This window comes from Lactuca sativa, chromosome 6, assembly GCF_002870075.4.
Source record: "Lactuca sativa cultivar Salinas chromosome 6, Lsat_Salinas_v11, whole genome shotgun sequence".
NCBI lineage: Eukaryota > Viridiplantae > Streptophyta > Magnoliopsida > Asterales > Asteraceae > Lactuca > Lactuca sativa.
The window spans coordinates 183,015,787-183,035,480 of record NC_056628.2 but is presented as its reverse complement, the minus strand read 5'-3'; the positions used below and the strand labels follow the sequence as shown (position 1 = coordinate 183,035,480).

At 36.2% G+C, this 19,694-nt stretch overlaps 2 protein-coding genes across 2 annotated transcripts; both read left to right on the top strand.

Moving 5' to 3' along the window:
• Positions 1-1,825: 1,825 nt before the first annotated feature.
• Positions 1,826-3,946, top strand: LOC111878267 (annexin Gh1). The gene is made up of 5 exons (XM_023874769.3): positions 1,826-1,965; positions 2,648-2,793; positions 2,883-3,101; positions 3,194-3,406; positions 3,508-3,946. The coding sequence occupies exons 1-5, from the start codon at positions 1,890-1,892 to the stop codon at positions 3,802-3,804; spliced, it is 951 nt and encodes a 316-aa protein (XP_023730537.1). The 5' UTR covers positions 1,826-1,889; the 3' UTR covers positions 3,805-3,946.
• Positions 3,947-10,515: 6,569 nt separating this feature from the next.
• LOC111878274 (transcription initiation factor TFIID subunit 1) lies at positions 10,516-19,444 on the top strand. The gene is made up of 20 exons (XM_052764801.1): positions 10,516-10,725; positions 11,426-11,501; positions 11,983-12,089; positions 12,202-12,264; positions 12,428-12,473; positions 12,590-12,945; positions 13,031-13,199; positions 13,332-14,328; positions 14,508-14,710; positions 14,803-15,040; positions 15,109-15,445; positions 15,531-15,740; positions 15,832-15,909; positions 15,981-16,184; positions 16,266-16,974; positions 17,054-17,241; positions 17,322-17,453; positions 17,561-17,617; positions 17,732-18,802; positions 18,894-19,444. The coding sequence occupies exons 2-20, from the start codon at positions 11,441-11,443 to the stop codon at positions 19,242-19,244; spliced, it is 5,577 nt and encodes a 1,858-aa protein (XP_052620761.1). The 5' UTR covers positions 10,516-10,725; positions 11,426-11,440; the 3' UTR covers positions 19,245-19,444.
• The last annotated feature ends 250 nt before the right edge of the window (positions 19,445-19,694 follow it).

Here is a 19,694-nt window from a genome sequence, read left to right as displayed (position 1 = left end):
TATGGAGTTAGTGTTTGATAGCTATGGATTTAATACCTGATAGATAAACTTTGGTAGCAATGGACTTCGTGCCAATTCCTTAGATCAATCCTTAGGAATGAATGAATGAAGGATAGTTGATTCTTAGGGTAAAACCTTAAGAGTAAATAAGATAATGAGGATGGGTAATTGAGTTGTTTGTTTAATGATTGAATATAATAATTGTATTATTGTGGGTTGAAAACCCTATATGCTCACCATGCTCCCAAGCCTGACCCACTTAGTTTTCTTTGTATCACAAGTATCGATACGAATGCTGCTTTGCACTGAGAGATTAAAGGAGATGTAAATAAATAATGTAAATGAATGTATGTTCTGTTTATGCTTATGTGTCTGTATCGGAACATTACATCCCGATGTTTTATTATTAAATGAAAATACATTCTCTTTCAGAAATGTTTTGATAAGTTATTATCATATCTTGTTTTGTGAACAAATTCCGCAACCGTTTTCTTTAAAAGATTACTCTGATTTTATAAAACAAAGCATAAACAAATTGGTCTTTTCTGGCCGTGAAATTGGGGATGTCACACTTGATGATCGCCCGCCTTTCGTTTCTGAAAACAATTGCATTCCTGGCTTTCCATAACATCCAGAGAGTGGTGTATACTAGAGACAAACACAAAATTTTGATTTTTTTGCTCCTCACAGTAGAATTAAGCATATCCAATAAGTCATCACATGAATTAGGAAGGCTCGTAAGAAGGGAAAACCAGTTCACCAACCATCTCCACAGAACCATAACGAAAGAAGATCAGGAGAAAAAAACATGATCAATGCTCTCATCAGTTTCTTTACAAAAAGGACATAAGGTAGACGAGACATTAATTCCACGCCTAACTAAGCTCAAGAAAGTAGGAATTTTGTTTTTAATCAATCTCCAAACAAAACAGTTGATTTTTAGAGGGACCCATTTTACCCAACTGAAATAATCCAAAGTCCCATTGTTAGACTGCATAGCCATCACATCTCTTAAAGCTTTCATCGAAAACACATCTCCACCGTCGCCTCCCAAATCCACCTGTCACAGTCGTCATCAAACCTAAAAACAACAACATGATCCGATAATGCCTGAAACTGACTTGTTTCCCTCCCACCTCTAAGCCGCCTCTCGCCCAGTCCCATGAAAAAGACGAAATTTGCCCATTAATATCCAAATGACTTTATATAGATTCTTATAAAGATTCCTAATCATACTCCAAAACCCTAAAAAAACATTCATTATAAAATGGGAGCCGTAATAGCCATTTAATAATCACACAATTAATGGTATTTTTGGATTCCACGTACAATGCTTAACATGTAACAATTATAAATAGAGAGCCGCATAAAAGAAAAGTATTATGCTGATGGAACACCTGTCACACTTCTAGAAATGTTGCATATTTGATAACATATTGTCATGTATAATTAGGGTTTCGGAGCACCTTCAACAACAAAATTAAATTTATGAGTATAATTGTAAGATGATGTTGAGAATATCAAACATGGACAATAGATCATGGTATAACTTATTCAACCAAACATCACCACACACACCATGCATCAATGTTAGAAATGTTTAATATCATATTTTCAGTTTAGCATAAGAAATTTATTTTATAAGTAATGTCAATTACTTTAATGGTATATGTTTTTTTTATCTTTATTATCGGTAAATAAATAATAAGTTGTTATCGTAACAAGAGCATTTGTATCTCGTAGGATTTAATCTTTTAATAACTCAACCTTCCAAAATCTATTTTTAGACCAATTTAATTGTAAAAATCAAAGAATAGCAATTATAGTAATCTTTACGTCTATAAAGCCAAGTTGGAAAAGAGCGAACGCCTGACATTGTTGCACAGAGGATGTCGACGATTACCGTTCCGGCAGAAGTTCCTCCCGTCTCCGACGACGTTGAGCAGCTTCATAAAGCTTTTGAAGGTTTTTCTATAAATTCATCCATTTTAATTAGAATAATTGATTATTTTCATTAGATTGTCAATGCTGTACACTTCAATTTGATCATGTACGAATCTCGACTGATATCTCTCGTTAATATCTTCATACGTGTTAACCAATTGTTTACCCTTGTTGTTTATCTTCTTAGTTATCTACAAATCTATTCTTAAATTTCTATCTAATTTGATCAGTTTTTGGAAATTATTGTTATCATCGGATTGCCAATGCTGTTGTATGAATGAATGTTCTGATCTCGTAATTTGGATATACAAATTGATTATCATGTAACCTGTTCTGTATATGCAATAATCTGTAAAAAGATATTAATCATTTCGCGAATTTGATGATTTTGAATTCACTTCTATCCTATAATGGCGCATTAACGATCCAATCCAACCTTTATTTGTGCCTGTTTTGAGTTATTTTTGGAGGATAGATCAATCATCAATTATATGATATGATTAATTTCATGTCGATTGATTATGATGTTTTAATCAAAAGAAATGCTAGGAAAACGAAGAAGATCATGCATGAAAGTTATAAATCGCTTTGGATTTGTGAAGAAGATGATTGGTGCATTATTTACCTAATAATCCTCTTCCGAATCAATTATCACATCTTTTCCTGATGAATTTCCTTTCCAATTTTTTTGATTCTGTTGAAGGATGGGGAACAAACGAGGGTTTGATCATCGAGATTTTAGCTCACAGAAACGCAGACCAACGTAAGCTTATCCGCCATACTTATGCTGAAACTTACAAAGAAGATCTCCTTAAAGCTCTTGAAAAGGAACTCACAAGCGACTTCGAGGTACATTCAAACCTAATTTAATTACTTCTCCATTCATAAATCTATTCAAAACCAGGTTTAATCTGATCCATTTTTGTTAATTAATTTAGAGGATTATTCTTCTCTGGACACTCGATCCACCTGAAAGAGATGCATTTTTGGCAAACGAAGCAACAAAGAAAGGAGCTAAAAGCAACCATGTTCTTGCTGAAATAGCTTCTACAAGATCCTCACAAGATCTTCTTCTTGCAAAGAAAGCTTATCATCTTCGTTATCAGAAATCCATGGAAGAAGATGTTGCACATTCCACAACTGGGGACTTCCGAAAGGTAGTACAAATTACAAAACTACAAACTCTTGTTTTCATTTCAAGGGCATTTTTGTAATTTCATTGTTCTTTTTTTTTTATTTGGTTCTATAGTTGTTATGGCCTTTGGTGACGAGTTACAGATACGAAGGGGATGAAGTGGACATGTCGCTTGCAAAAACAGAAGCAAAGTTACTCCATGATAAAATTACAGAGAAATGTTATAACGATGATGATTTTATAAGAATTATCACCACAAGAAGCAAACCACAAATCAATGCAACTTTGAATCATTACAAGAATGAGTTTGGACAAGATATTAACAAGGTATGATTATGAACATTGACTTATTGACTTTGAATCATTACAAGAATGAGTTTATATTAAATTTTATTTATGTCAAAATAAAAAATAAAAAATGTTTATAGGATTTAAAAGCTGATCCAAAAGACGAGTTTTTAGCAATTTTAAGGGCAACAATAAAGGGATTAACGTATCCTGTGAAATACTTTGAGAAAAGGTTAAGGCTATCAATTGAGAAGACAGGGACTGATGAAAGTGCACTCTCAAGAATTGTGGCTACAAGAGCTGAATTTGACATGAAAATTATTAAAGAAGAATATAAAAAGAGAAGCAGTGTTTCATTAGATCAAGCTATTGCTAAAGATACTAGAGGAGATTATGAAGACATGCTTCTAGCTCTTGTTGGTACTACTGAATCTTAAAATCTAAATTTATTTTAGATTGTTTGTTTGCAGTTTTATTATGATTTTTAAAATTGTTGGCTTAATTTTTCTTTGCTTATGTGTTGTGACATTGCACATATGTGTGTATACATCTAAATAAAGCATTTTACATTTTAATGTAACCACTAGAAGGAAGTGATAGTGATGTGTTATCAAAATCTACTAATTCAATTTTATAGTAAGCATTTTATATTTTCTATATAACCTTAGCATCATCTTATTTTCCCTCATTCTTCTTTCAGCAAAATCCAGAAAATAATCACATTAACTTCCCTTTTTTTTTTGTTAAAATAAAATTACTACAAGTTCATTTTCTTTAATAAATAATTAAAATCAATTAAGGAAAATGGTTAATAAAAACAAAATTTATAAATACTTCGTTACTTACAAATATAAAAGTAAATAATTGAAAAAAAAACATGAATTAGAAAAAAACGAAACTAAAACAAACTACGAGATCAGGCCGATATATTTTTTCTTGATGACCAGGTTGTCCCCCGAAAGATGGTCGGTGTTTTGCATAAAAAATTTCATATCTTTCAAGCGTTGTTTTTCCTCACAAACCTTTACTTTTTTGGCCACTTTATCTTTTTCAAATGTTGAATGTTCAGTGAAATTCAAGTTATATTGTTCGAAACTCGTTGTCATTTTCTACATTTCTTCTGATTTGGTGAATCCAATGCACTTGAAGATCCATCCCCCTTCCTTGTTGTTGAACGTGTCATCTTTATTCAAATCTAACCCGCCACGAACATTGGAAGAAGTTGTGTAATTCCTCAACAATGTTTTTGTTCTTTTTTCTTACATCGACTTCGACCTCTTTCTTTTGCATGTCTCTCCATTTCGAGCTTTGTGCTAAAATTTTCCAAATGTCATTATATTTGAATGACCTTCCATTGTTGCCATCACGAAATAATTGATATGCCTCTTAGAGAATTTTATCACTATGTTCGCTTCTCCTTTAGTTTTTAGGTTGTTGTACAACTCGTTCATCTTTGAAATATGCTTACAAATATCTCGAAACTTTGTATTCAATTGGTGTTTACTACAGTAGTCACCACACCCTATTTGTCAGAGAAATCTTTCGGTAATGAATAGCAAAACATGATCAATCAGTTGTGCATTTCCTTCCTTTGCATCATAGGATATGTCATGCTTTTTTTAGCATCGATTCTTCCATTGGAATCCACCATTGAGAGATTGCCTTTGTTTTACTGGTCGTCGCTTATTTTCCTTTGCCGCGTAGAGGGAGTTGGTTGTTAAAGATCTATTCGGGTGAGAGGGGTTGAGTTCCCCATACGAAGTTGCCATCCGACTTGTCGAGGGTTTCAATTTTTGGGTTGGGGGGTGGTTTTGGGGTGCAAGGTGTGTTAGGTCGGTGAAACTTGATCGTGAAAAGTCACAAAGTTATCGATCATGTTGTGGATAGTATTTGGCATAGGCATAGGATAATATTGTTGAACATTTTGAAATTGTAATAGTAAGAAGGAGAAAGGGGGGGGGGGAGGGGAATAGGGAAATAAGTTGATGAATTTTTTGACCGGATTTTGGGACGATGTTGTTGGCATCCATTTTGTTGTAAAAATGAATGAAAGTGAAAAAAAGGTATGAGATTCAAGGTTACAATTGGTTGGTTTTTATAGAGTGGTAAATACCGTTAGTTTTTAACAACAACAACAACAATAATAATAAGAGAAAATTACGCGAATGGTCCCTGTGGTTTGGGGTAATCTGCACGCTTGGTCCCTAATTCTTTTTCTTAACTCGGACGGTCCCTAAAATGTAATTTTGTTGCGCGTTTGGTCCCTGGCAGACTTCAAAAGACTATTTTGCCCTTAATGATATATTTTTATTTTGTTAATTCTTTTTTATTACTTCACCTAATATTAAATAAATAAATTATTAATAATTGTTTGAATGGATCCACCCAACTTAATCTTCTTTCCTCCCCCCCAATGAAGGAAGATTATCCTGTTTCCCGACACCGGCTCCGGTCACTATCTCCGACCACATATCAGGTATCAAAGAAATCACCATAAGATCAACACAAATTACCTAATACTCAACCATAAATATGAAATACATCTGAAATCAAAGCAACAACTCAAATTCCAAACAAAAATCCGATATACAACTCACATCCAAAACTAAAATCCCCAGGAAAAACTCGCTGATACAATCTAGATGAAACCCACAAATTGAGTTTTTCCATATGAACCTAGAAATCAAAATCGAAATTAAAATCAAAAGCCCACAATGACCACATAAATCAAAATGTTTGAAATCTAATCCATGATGAATCCAAGAAATCAACCCTGGTCTTGAAGACAAAGATCGATGTTTGTGAAGATGAAGAGCATCGGTGATGGGTGTACATTCTAATACCTAAAATTTGAGTTTTCAAGTTGAATAACCAACCTGATGAAAAAAGGAATCACAAATCATTAACCAAATGCTTCATATCCTAATATACCCAAATAACCAAGAGAGTTAGGAGACATATATGTAATCCTGTGATTTTAGGGCTCCGTTTGTCCATAGGTCGACGGTGGTCCAAGCAGCACTAGTAGGTCGCTGACACAGCCTCCGCTGTAGGGATTGAGCAGCAGTGTGGAGCCCTAAGCTTCGTCATCACCCCTTCTTCTCGATCGAGGGTGAAGAAAGTGATGGTGTTGATGGAGGAGAGGTTGTTAGGTTGAAATTGATGTCCGACGTGAAATGGTAAGAAGGTGACTGAGAGCTTTCCGACAAAGGTAAAGGAAGATGGGAGCTTTCCATGCTAGAACAATAATTGGGAGCCGCTAAAGATGGAGGATAGTGAAGAGGACGAAGGAGTGGAGGAGCAGTTGACCATACTAGAACAATAATTGGGTCGGTGGGACCCACATGGGCTTTTTGTAAAATGTTTTTCTAATTAACAAAATCTGAAAATAAATTTGATAAGGGTAAAACTGTCTTTTTATGTTTAGTGAGGACCAAATACGCAACAAAATAAAGTTTAAGGGACTAAGCGGGTAATAAATTTAAATCTTGGGGATGGTCCGAGTTAAAAAATCTTTTTAGGGACCAAACATGCAAGTTACCCCTAACCACAGGGACCATCCATGTAATTTACTCTAATAATAATAATAATAATAATAATAATAATAATAATAATAATAATAATAATAATACTATTTTCAATTATCATAGCCGATTGAAGTTTAAAAAGAGGAGAGAGTGTGGTGTCTCATACCGGTGTGGTGTTTTTGGTGCGGTGAAAGGTCCATGTCATCACCACCACAATGAACCCAACGATGGTTGTATAAGGTGCAACCTTAACGGGTTTTGTTTTTCCCCACGTTCAATTTGCTATTTATTTTGGAATATAACATAAATTTTCGAAAAAAACAAATTGCAAAATTATACATTTATATTTCATGAAAATTCTTCATACTTTCACAAAATAATATAAAGTAATGTAATGTTGCAAAAACTATTTCGTCCCATTTTGGTCACATTACAAAAATGTATGTAACTTTGATCTACAATTGAAATGCAAATTACTTTACCAAAAACCAGAAAATGATAATAAAAATTAAATGTATGTGATCTAAATCTTCTTGTTGGTGTTCAAGACAAGAAAAATACTCAAAACATGCAGATCTAAGATTTGTTGTTAAACCAATAGTGTATGTAAATAAGATAAGATGTAAAATTTTGATGAAATTACCCACCCTCATGTCCAAAGCCTTATATCAAGTTTTCTTTTTCTTAATCCATTTTCAATCACAGTGCCTTTGTAACATCCCGAAATATCAAGAGTAGAGTGGAAGGGCTAAAAGAGTAAATTGGGAAGGAGTGACTCGACGAGTCCATGGATGGACTCGGCGAGTAGAGTCGCGATTTGGTCGCGTGTTAAGTAGCCGACTCGGCGAGTCAATGAGGTGGACTCGGCGAGTAGGCGCTGAGTGGAGAAAACCCTAATTCTCGGGGTTGAGCCCTATATAAGGAACATTATGTTTTCCTACCAGCCTCTTTATCACTCCCTTGAGTCCCAGAAACCCTAAAACCGTGGAGAAGCACCATTGTTGAGCAAATTAAAGCTTGGAGAGGTGATTATTGAAGAGATCTTAGAGAAGGAGAGGCTTGGAGCAAGGGGCTTTGCTTGGATTCAAGTTTCATTGCAGTTGGGGCGTTCTTTTGAGGTAATATCTCGTTTTTGAGCTGCTATTTCTTAGATGCATCATTTTGGGGATATTAGAGATCACATCTTTGGATGTATTGGAGTTTAGAGGTTAGATCTGAGGTTGCTACCTCAGATCTGGAATGGAGAAGAATTGGAATGCATGAAAGTCCCTGTGTTGAGTGTTGGATGAAGCTATCATGTCCCAAACCTTAGCCCTAATGTGCAAAATGCATAGATCTCTTTGGATTCACGTAAAGTTTGCCACTTTACGTGATGGATGAGTTGTAGGAGGCTAGATCTATGTTTTGGATCAATTGCATGGTCTGGAATGCTTCTGTATGGATTCAGACCGGTGGTACTCGGCGAGTCACATGGCTGTACTCGACGAGTTGCTTGAAGATGAGCTGGAACTCGACGAGTTGGAAGAACAACTCGGCGAGTTGGATGAAGATGGCCTGGAACTCGGCGAGTTGTATGAACAACTCGGCGAGTAGGTTGAAGATAGCCTTAGACTCGGCGAGTCTGTTCTTGGACTCGGCGAGTCTTGTCGAAGAGTCCCAATATTTTCTGGTCGAGTCGAGAATCGATGAGTCAAGGGATGACTCGGTGAGTTGTGTGCGAGTGGACTCAAAGTTGTTGAACTCGACGAGTCTCGGGGTGACTCGGCGAGTTAGGTCGCGGATCGAGGGAAGTTCTGAGTATGGGGACTCGGCGAGTCATCGGGTTGACTCGGCGAGTAGAGTCAGTCATGGGTTGACTTTGACCTTGTCTTTGACCAAGGGTTGACCAGTGGTTTCCAGGGGCATTTTGGTAATTGTTGATTATTGTTTTGAGTTCAGTGCATTGGTGGTTGTCCGGTGGTGGAGATCGTATCAGTGATCGGAACAGCTTGGGTTATCTGTTCAGTCGGCAATTTCGAGGTGAGTTATCCTCACTATATCAATAGGGTTTAAGGCACGAAGGCCGACCCTCTATCGGATGGAAATCCGGGTAGTTGTCTGTTGTTATGATATTGCGGGATATGGGCCGGAAGGCATTATTATGTTACGGGCCGGAAGGCATTATGTTATGGGCCGGAAGGCATTACATGTTGTGGGCCGGAAGGAATTGTGATGTGGACCGGAAGGTCATGGCCTGGAAAGGCGTATGTGCGTAACTAGTACGTTGGATGAGTCGTAGGGGGATGTTATGCTAGTGATCGGCTAGGCCGATATCTTGGTTAGGGTGATGATATGTTATGTGATCTGTTTGACCGATTTGTTGACTGTGAACTGTTATATGATTATATGTTATGTGCACACGGTTGCTTGGACTGGAGTGTGACTCGGTATACATGGTTGTTCTATGTTATGTTATGTTTTGTTATGGGCCGGAAGACAATATGTTATGGGCCGGAAGGCAATATGTTATGGGCCGGAAGGCAATATGTTTTGGGCCGGAAGGTCGTGGCCTGGAAGGGCGGATATGTGGTTGGTATTTTGGGGGTATCTCACTAAGCTTTCAGGCTTACAGTTGTGGTTTTATGTTTTCAGGTTCTTCAGGAGATCGTGGCTAGGCGAAGACGTGATCGTACCGTTCCTCATGATTTTATAGTGATGTGATTTTGGGAACACGTTAAATGTTTTGTATTGAAAACCTTTTTGTAAAGATTTTAATGAAATCGAGCTGTTTTGAAAAAAATTAAAATTGGTTGTATTTTTCGGTCGTTACAACCTTCTTTATAAACAGTTTATAAGCCATTTCTACTTTCTTTGAAGCAATTAGTTTGTTACTCAACTTAGCACACATAACCCTACTAGGACAAAACCCTTTCTTCAAACACTCCTCCATAACTATCACAACATTTTCAAGTTCATCATTGTTGCAAAATCCATTGATGATGTACTCATAAACTTCCACATCACAAAAACAACCACTTTCTTCTTCCATCTCATCCCATATCTTCAAAAGCATACCACATTTCCCAAATCTTGAAAATCTCATAACCAGAATCTACACATCTTCTCTTCTCTTTCAATTTCATGAACATGTCAATGGCATCATTGATTCTACCAGATCTCCCTAAGCCCTCAAGAAGGTAGCTAAAAGTCAAACTAACAGGATCAAATCCATCTTCCACCATTTCCTTCAAAACCCTTTTGATTTCATCCACCTTACCAAAGAACTTGCAATGGCTACTTATCCCACATCGGTCATATACATTTTACTTTTAACCTATGCTTTTGATTTACATCAATATCATAATTCTAGAAATTAAAAAAAATATTTAAACATCTCCCCCCTGCGGCCGTTGGTGGCCCACACTCGCCGTTCACCGACGTATCTCTTCCTCTCCACCACCGTCTTCCCCCTCTCACCACCATTCACAATCATCTTTTCCAGCCATCCTCAACACGTCTGTACTTTTACTTTTATCCTAAAATTAAACCGTTTTGTACTTAACTAAAAATGCATAAAGTCGGCTAATGTTTGATTTGACGAAATTGCCCCTGAAATAACATTATAATTTCTCGCCTTTTACAGAGACTCTGTTGGTCTTTCTTCCTTCCCTGCCTTCGATCCTCCTCCTCCTGCTTCTCACTGCTCCTGTGTTCGATTATCCTACCGGCGAAGTTGAATTACGTAATGCGTTTTAGAGCATGAGTGTTCTGAATTCAGCATCGGAATTACGCAATCATTAATCGATCTGACATTTTCATCGATCTATTTCGACACCCAGTTTGGTGGCTCAGGTGCTTTGCAATTTTCTACTATCAATCAAGTATTGTTGTGATTGTTTTTCACACGGTTAGGTATTTATATCGATTCATATTCGTTTTGTCGGACAATTGCACTCGTTGTTGAACAATTTCTTCGTATGTAAGCGAATTAGGGTTTCAGTTTGCTTTATTTTCTACCTCTTCGATATTTCCGGCTCTTTTAATTCTTTCTACCTATTTTCGCTGATAAGTTAGGGTTTTGGTCTCTTTGTTATGGACTATGAATGGTGAATGATTCCAGTACACCGGTAAAGAGAATTTAACTTATACTTGTAGTTGCTACTCCTATTCCTACAAAAAATGAGCTCACATTGGTCTTTGAATTCAATTCAGATAGTTTTCGAATTCCAAGTTATGTGTCTTTTCTTTTTGGGGTTTTCATATCTCCTGCATATATTTCTTAAAATTTTGCTGGAAAATAGAAAAGTTATCTCTTTGACTGGTAATACTTTGGAATTAGCATATTTTGGTTGCTTCTCATTGATGCTTCAAGTGAATTCCTGTCAATGATTTGTTTCAGAAGTGATAGGTTTCACCAGAAAAATTCTTTTTTGAACCTAATCCTTTGAGGGCGGATGATTTATTCCCTCATGGCTTTGGTTAAGAAGACATTTTGCTCTTCCAAGACAAACCATATTCATATTGTGCTAAATACATCTTTCTCATGTGGCAGACTTCATTACATATAATGGATTCTGATGCTGGGAATACTTCTCAAGATGGTAGGGGCACTGATGACCGTGATGAAGGTATTTAATATTGAAACTCAACTCTTCAGCATCAATGCCTATCACAAATTTATTCAAACAATTTTGGAAAGAACATGTGTTAGTTTGCTTTGAAAGGCATAATAAGCATAAATTACCACTATTGATTACAATCAAGTGTTGTGAATAACAATATAACATTGTAAATATGTAACACGCGACAAATGTAGACAATTAAAGAGACTATCATAAGCATGACATTTTGGATAGTGGATAACCTTTAATTGTTGCACTGTTTAGCAACTTCATATGAGTTCAATTGTCAGCCCATCTAAACAAGTGCAGTAAAAACAGTAGTTTTTTAGAATTTAGAATATAAAATTGTTTTTGATGATACACATGTGCTTTTGAATCCTGATTCTGATTGCCATCCTTGTATGCTAATTTGGATTCCACATTTAACCCCTTGAATTCAGTGACTTGCCTTGTATGCTATTTAGAATTCTAAAATTTTAATTGGCAGATGATGATGATGAATATGAAGATGCTCGTGATGGCAATCGTCTTTTGGAATTCATGTTTGGAAATATCGATGGGGCTGGTGATCTTGATATTGATTACCTTGATGAGGTATCTATTCTTCTTCTTCTTCTTCTTCTTCTTCTTCTTTTTTTATAGGTGTTTATATCTTTAAATATATTTATATCAACTTGGATACTAAAACCATGGTTTTGTTTCTCAGGATGCAAAGGAGCATCTTGCTGCACTAGCTGACAAGCTTGGTTCATCACTAACAGATATCCATGTATACAACTGCTTTCTTCTTCCTTCAACTAGTGTTTATTATTAGTTTATTACTCATTACACATTTCCATGTACTCTGTTTTGGTATGATAACTGATAAGAACTTTTTCACAATTTTAGTATCTAGATCTAACTCTTTGTTCTTTTACTATCTCATTACTCAGCTGTCAGTAAAAACTTCACAAACATCTGCTGATGTTGCTGAACAAGGTATCATTGTTTTTGTCAATGAATTTATGACTTTGGAGTTATAGGATAATGGTTGATTACGTGGACATTATAGCTGATAATTTTCTAATCCCACCTCTTGTGCTACATCCAAACAGATTATGATCTGAAGGCTGAAAATGCAGTTGATTATGAAGATATTGATGAACAGTATGAGGGACCAGAAGTCCAAGCATTGACTGAGGAGGACTATCTATTACCAAAATCTGATTATGTTTCTACAACTGTGCCACCTGTTGCCTCATCTTCATTGTTTGATGATGAAAATTATGATGAAGATGAAGAAGAGGAAGAATTACAGAAAGAACTTGATCGTGTGGATAATGTTGACCAAGTTGACCAAGTTCAAAGCCCTTCATTACCAGTGGTTCCTCAAGAAAAATGCTCTCCAGAGGATGGTAGTCCTGCAGTTGAAATAGAAAACTCAGATCCTGATGTTATGGAGCCTCAAAAGGTTATTACATTTATTGTGTTCATTATTTAAAGACATCATTTATATAAAGAATTAAAGATACATTTGATATAACTTCTGTTTTCAGGAGGACACAGATATGTTGGAAGAGCCAGTTGAAGCTAAAAGTTCAACACCACTTCCTGTTCTCTGTGTAGAAGATGGAAATGTGATCTTACGATTTTCAGAAATATTTGCTATTCATGAGCCTTTAAAGAAAGCTGTAAAGAGGGAACAATGGTTTTCTGTTCCAAAAGGTATTCATTTCATTATATCAAAAATTTAAAGAAATCATTTGTACCTAAAACACAAGTATGCTTTACTATGTGAGATATTTTGTATGTTGTTAACCTGTTGCTATGTTAACATTTTGTGTAAATATATTGCAGAAAAATACAAGTCCATGGATGTATCTGATATTGTGGAGGAAGATGAAGAGGCGTTTTTAAAGGGCTCTTTAAAAGGTTTTCCTTACATGAGACACACACATGTATTTCAAGATGATTTATCAACATCACATGAGGATAAATTAGACCTTCCAAAATCTGGGATTGTTGATGAAGATACAACAGTGGCTTCAGAAGTTGATGATCAAAGGAAAGACTATTGTCATGATGTTATCCCATCCAGTAACAAACTCTTCAGTGATGATTATTTCCCTCTTGATCAACAAGACTGGGAAAATAGAATAATTTTTGATAATTCTCCAGCTGTAAGTGAAACTTCTGGTGGAAGTGAGATTTCTGGACCTGAATCCGACTCATTATTGAAGTCCAAGACACGGGTTGAGTCGAAATCAGACGAGGAAGATCAAGGGTATTTTTGTCATTCTGTAGAGCCATTCGGTTCAAGAAAATCTCCAAAATCCTACAGTTCATCTGAAGAAACCATATATCATCCCCAACTTTTGAGATTAGAATCACGATTGGAAACAAATGATGCTAAAAAAGATACAACAGTTGAAAGCGACACCATTAAACGATTCAACAAACTCACTTTACGCAATAAAGATGTTCTTGATGGATCTTGGATGGATCGAATAGTGTGGGACCCGAATCAATCTGTTACAAAGCCAAAATTACTTCTTGATCTTCAAGATGAACAGATGCTTTTTGAAATTTTGGATAACAAAGATGGAGATGATCTTCAGCTTCATGCTGGAGCCATGATCACAACTCGGTCTGCTGAGTCAGCACCAGACTCATTGGAGCTATTACATGGTTATGGAGGTGGGAGATTTAATATAGCTAATGACAAATTCTATTCCAACAGGAAATCTTCCCAACAGTTGAAATCACATTCCAAGAAACGCACATCACATGGTGTTAAAGTCTTGCATTCAATACCTGCTCTCAAGCTACAGACAATGAAAGCCAAACTTAGCAAGTAACCACAAAAATCTCTAGTCTCATTTTTCTTTTACTCTGTATATATATATATATATATATATATATATATATATATATATATATATATATATATATATATATATATATATATATATATATATATATATATATATATATGTTGTCAACTCACTCATTTTTCTTTTAATGTATTTGCAGTAAAGATATAGCCTATTTTCATAGGCCAAAAGCTTTATGGTATCCTCATGAAAATGTGGTGGCACTTAAAGAACAAGGAAAGCTTCTTACAAAAGGGTCAATGAAAATTGTATTGAAAAGCTTGGGAGGGAAAGGGAGCAAGCTTCATGTAGATGCTGAGGAGACTATTTCATCTCTCAAAGGAAAAGCTACCAAGAAGCTTGGTTGGTCTTTTTTTTTTTGGACTAATAATAATATTACCACAGTTTCTGTTGAAGTTAAATTTTTTTACAGAATTCTCCTTTGTTTTTGGTAGATTTTAAACCAAGTGAAGCTGTGAAAATTATATACTCTGGAAAGGAGCTTGAAGATGAAAAATCTCTTGCTGAACAAGATGTTAGACCAAATTCTTTGCTGCATCTTGTTCGTACAAGAATACATTTATTACCAAGGGCTCAAAAACTTCCTAGTGACAACAAGTCCTTACGCCCTCCTGGATCTTTTAAAAAGAAATCAGATCTTTCAGCTAGAGATGGTCATTCTTTTCTAATGGAGTAAGTATTCTTTCAAGATCATATGCATTATTTTTAGTTTCAGACATTTCTAATGTTTTTTGTATCAGGTATTGTGAGGAAAGGCCTTTACTCCTTGGGAATCCTGGAATGGGTGCTCGATTATGCACTTATTACCAAAAATCAAGTCCTGGTGATCAAACAGCCACCCAATTGCGTAGTGTTCCCAACAATTTTGGGAACATTCTTACACTCGATCCAGCTGATAAATCCCCTTTTTTAGGAGATATAAAACCTGGTTCAACTCAATCATGTCTTGAAACAAATATGTACAGAGCTCCAATTTATCCACATAAACTCTCATCCACTGACTATTTACTCATTCGCTCTCCAAAGGGAAAGCTCTCGTTAAGACGCATTGACCGGATTTACGTTGTTGGTCAACAGGTTTGACCTATATCTTTCCTTTGTTTTTTTTTTTTCCATCTTTATCTTTATCTTTATTAATTTAAAATATGTGTAATGTAAATAGGAGCCTCACATGGAGGTGATGTCCCCTGTATCAAAAGGTGTTCAGATGTATAATATGAATAGGCTTCTGGTGTTCATGTATCGTGAGTTTCGTGCTCTTCAAAAACGTGGCTTGACACCTGCCATTCGTGCCAATGAGTTATCTGCACAGTTTGCAAATGTAGCTGAAGTTTCTTTAAGAAAGAGGTTAAAGTTATTCTGTGATTTTCAGGTAAATTTTTACACTCTTACTTTACTTTTTTATTACCCATAATACCAATATTTTAACAGTTTGTTTTTATATTTATTGAACCAATCACCAGAGGGGCTCATGGGTTATGAAGCGAAATTTCCGTATTCCATTAGAGGAAGAGCTTAGAAGAATGGTGACACCAGAAAATGTATGTTTTTACTTTTTACTTTTCTTTAATCTTTATCTTCCTTTTTGTCTTATTTTTTTTTTGTGTGTTAGGTGTGTGCTTTTGAAAGCATGTTAGCTGGAATGTACAGACTGAAACGTTTAGGAATCAGCATGACTCATCCATCTGGTCTCTCCTCTGCAATGAATCAGCTCCCTGATGAAGCAATTGCTTTAGCTGCTGCTTCCCACATCGAGAGAGAATTACAAATAACCCCCTGGAATTTAAGCAGCAACTTTGTTGCTTGTACAAATCAGGTAATATAATAAAAACTAAAAACAAACATGGACTTATCTTAATACTTACCTGGATATGAAGTCTTAAATATTGTTGTTCAGGATAGAGGAAACATCGAGAGATTGGAGATTACTGGTGTTGGTGATCCATCTGGTAGAGGATTAGGATTTAGTTATGTTCGAACTGCTCCCAAGGCTCCAGTTTCAAATGCCATTGCAAAGAAAAAAGTTGCTATAAACAGAGGAGGATCTACAGTCACTGGAACTGATGCTGATCTTCGTAGATTAAGCATGGATGCTGCACGCGAGGTGCTTATTAAATTCAATGTTCCAGAAGAACAGATTGCAAAACTTACAAGATGGCATCGGATTGCAATGATCCGGAAGCTTTCTAGTGAACAAGCTGCATCAGGAGTAAAAGTGGACCCCACAACCATAAGCAAATATGCACGTGGTCAAAGGATGTCTTTCTTGCAGCTTCAACAACAAACACGAGAAAAATGCCAGGAGATTTGGGATAGACAAGTTCAAAACCTTTCTGCTGTTGATGGTGAAGAAAACGAAAGCGACATTGAAGCACATAGTGACCTTGATTCGTTTGCAGGGGATCTTGAGAACCTTCTAGATGCTGAAGAATGTGATGATGGTGAAGATGATAATAATAATAATAATAATAATTATGATTCTAATAACTTGGTGGCTGGTGTTAAAGGTCTTAAAATGAGACGCATGCCTTCGCAAGCTCAAGCTGATGTGGAAAATGAAGATGAAGCTGCTGAAGCTGCTGAGTTATGTAGAATGCTCATGGATGGTATCAACTATCAACTATCAATTTTATTATTTTTGTTGTTTTTACTTTTTATTTATTTATTTATTTATTTATGATTCAGGAGATGACGAGGCGGATCGGAAGAAGAAAAAAGTGAAAGATACAGGAGCAACTCCTATGTCGAATCATAATTTGAAAAATAAGGAGAGGTTGAAGGGACTCAACACACCTGTGAAAACTATGTCTGGTGTTACACGACCCGATGGATCCTTTTCTATAAATGATAATGCTGTCAAGTCATTAAAAGATGTACGTCTGTATTCATCATGTGGGACCCTTATTTTATATAGTTTTATTGATTGATTGATGTTCATGTGGTGGGGTGGCAGGATGAAATGTTTCCTTACAGGAAGAACTTTTCTGGAAAGATGAAACCCAAAAAGAAGGATGATCTTGAACAAGTTGGTGGTTTGCTGAATAAGAAGCTTAGAATTTTGAATGATGGAATGAATATTATGAAGGTTAGTAAGTTGGTTGCTTTTTTCTCTTTATTGACACAAAAAACAAGATGAGGTTTTAACATAATTTCATTCAATAAATCATTGCTTGATCTATTATTCTTTTGTAGGTTGGAAATACAAAGAAAAATGCAAGAGAGAGTTTTGCATGTGGAGCTTGTGGTCAGGTATGATCTTACAAATGTTATCCCTTTTTCTTTTTTTGACATAAATACAAAAAGGTCGAATATGCTCTACATATATGTTTTCTGATGTGATGATTTTATGATTTGATTCGTCAGTTTGGTCACATGAAAACCAACAAACACTGCCCCAAGTACAGAGAAAACTCCAACATTCAAATCGAAAGCAAAGATCCCGAAAAAGGGCCCACAAAATCCACGGGTTTAGGTTTAGACTCAATCACCAAATCCCAACCAAAAAACACCATAAAAAAGATGATACAAAAAAGCGGGTCAAAACTTGCAGTCATCGAACCTCAACCTCCACAAGAGGAGGAAAAAACCTCTTTAAAAGCCAAAGTCCTCAAAGTCAAATGCGGGCCCGCAAACAGCAACAAAATCCCCGAAAAACCCACTCCCAGCACCTCACAAATCTCCGACAAACCCGTAACCTCAGACACCGAAACAGTCAACAAATCTTCAATCAAAGTCAACAAAATCATATTCTCCAACAAAACAAAAAGCGAAGACATCCAACCGGAATCCCATAAACCCGCCGCCTCCCTCGTAATCCGGCCACCGGAAAGTCACCGGAATCCTCCACCACCACCGCAACCCCGGAAAACAATCGTCATCAAACGCCCGAAAGAAGTCTTTGACTTTGACCAGGTCAGTCAAAGTCAAGAAGTCAGCCCGGTAACCGAGCCTCGAAAAACCAAAAGAATCACCGAATTATCCGGTTTCCAAAAACAACCTCGATCAAATAAATCAAAAGATCATCATCATAATCATCACAATCATAATTCCCAAATTTGGGAAGAAGACCAACACGCGTTAAGAATCGCAGAGAGACAAAGGATATTATATGAACAACAACAGCAACAAGCACAACAAGCGAGAAAGCTAGAAGAACAAGAGAGAGTGGCGGAGATTAGGCGGTTCGAGGAGGACATAAAACGCGAAAGGGAGGAGGAGAGGCGGCAACGTGAGAAAAAAAAGAAAAAAAAGAACATATTTTTCGAACCAAGGAACAACGAGTATCTCGAGGAGTCTCCTCGACCCAGGCGAGACGACCGCCGGGTCCCGGAGCGCGACCACCACCGAACCGCAAAACGTAAACCCGTCGTCGAATTAGGCGGGCGGTTCGGAGCGGAGTATGCCCCGACCGTGAAGCGGCGTAGGGGCGGAGAGGTAACTTCACCTACCCAGTTAGTTATACTTTCATTTCAAAAACCGTGATCATTATATATTTATTTTTTTATTTTGTGATATGACATAATAGGTTGGTTTGGCGAATATACTTGAGAAGATAATTGACACGCTAAAAGCAAACAATGTGTCGTTTCTTTTCTTGAAACCCGTGACTAAAAAGGAAGCGCCGGATTACCTTCGGATAATAGATCGGCCAATGGACTTGTCAACAATGCGGGAGAAAGTGAGAAGATTGGAGTATAAAAGCCGGGATGCGTTCAGACATGACATGTGGCAGATAACATTCAATGCTCATAAATATAACATTGGAAGAAATCCGGGTATTCCTCCCCTTGCTGATCAGCTCTTGGAGCTTTGTGATTTTTTGTTATCGGAATATGATGCGGTTTTGAGTGAAGCGGAAGCGGATATAGACGAATGAATGATTTTATGTTTTCATTATTTATGTTTAGGGTTTTATTTTATGTATGTAGAAAATTTGTATATTTTTACCCTGTTATGTAGTTTAGGTTTATGGGTAAAACAGGAATTTTTTAACTTCCTTTTTTTGGTGGTGGGTTGGTTTGTTTAGTGGTGAATTTTGTATATATGGTAGGATATATATGATATATAATTTTTACATGTTTTGTACTTTATGTAGTTGCTAATTTATTTGGGAGGAGGCAGTTTAGGATTTTAAGTTATTAGTTATTACAATAAACTTATACTAATCACCATTTTTAAAAAAGTTTATTTTGATTGATCCATAATAATTTGTCAGTTATAATAAATATATCATTTATCTTTGTAACCCCTTGAATTTATGTATACATAGCAGTAAAGTAAATTCTTTGTTTTTTTGCACACCAGATCATATTTACCAGGTTTGGGT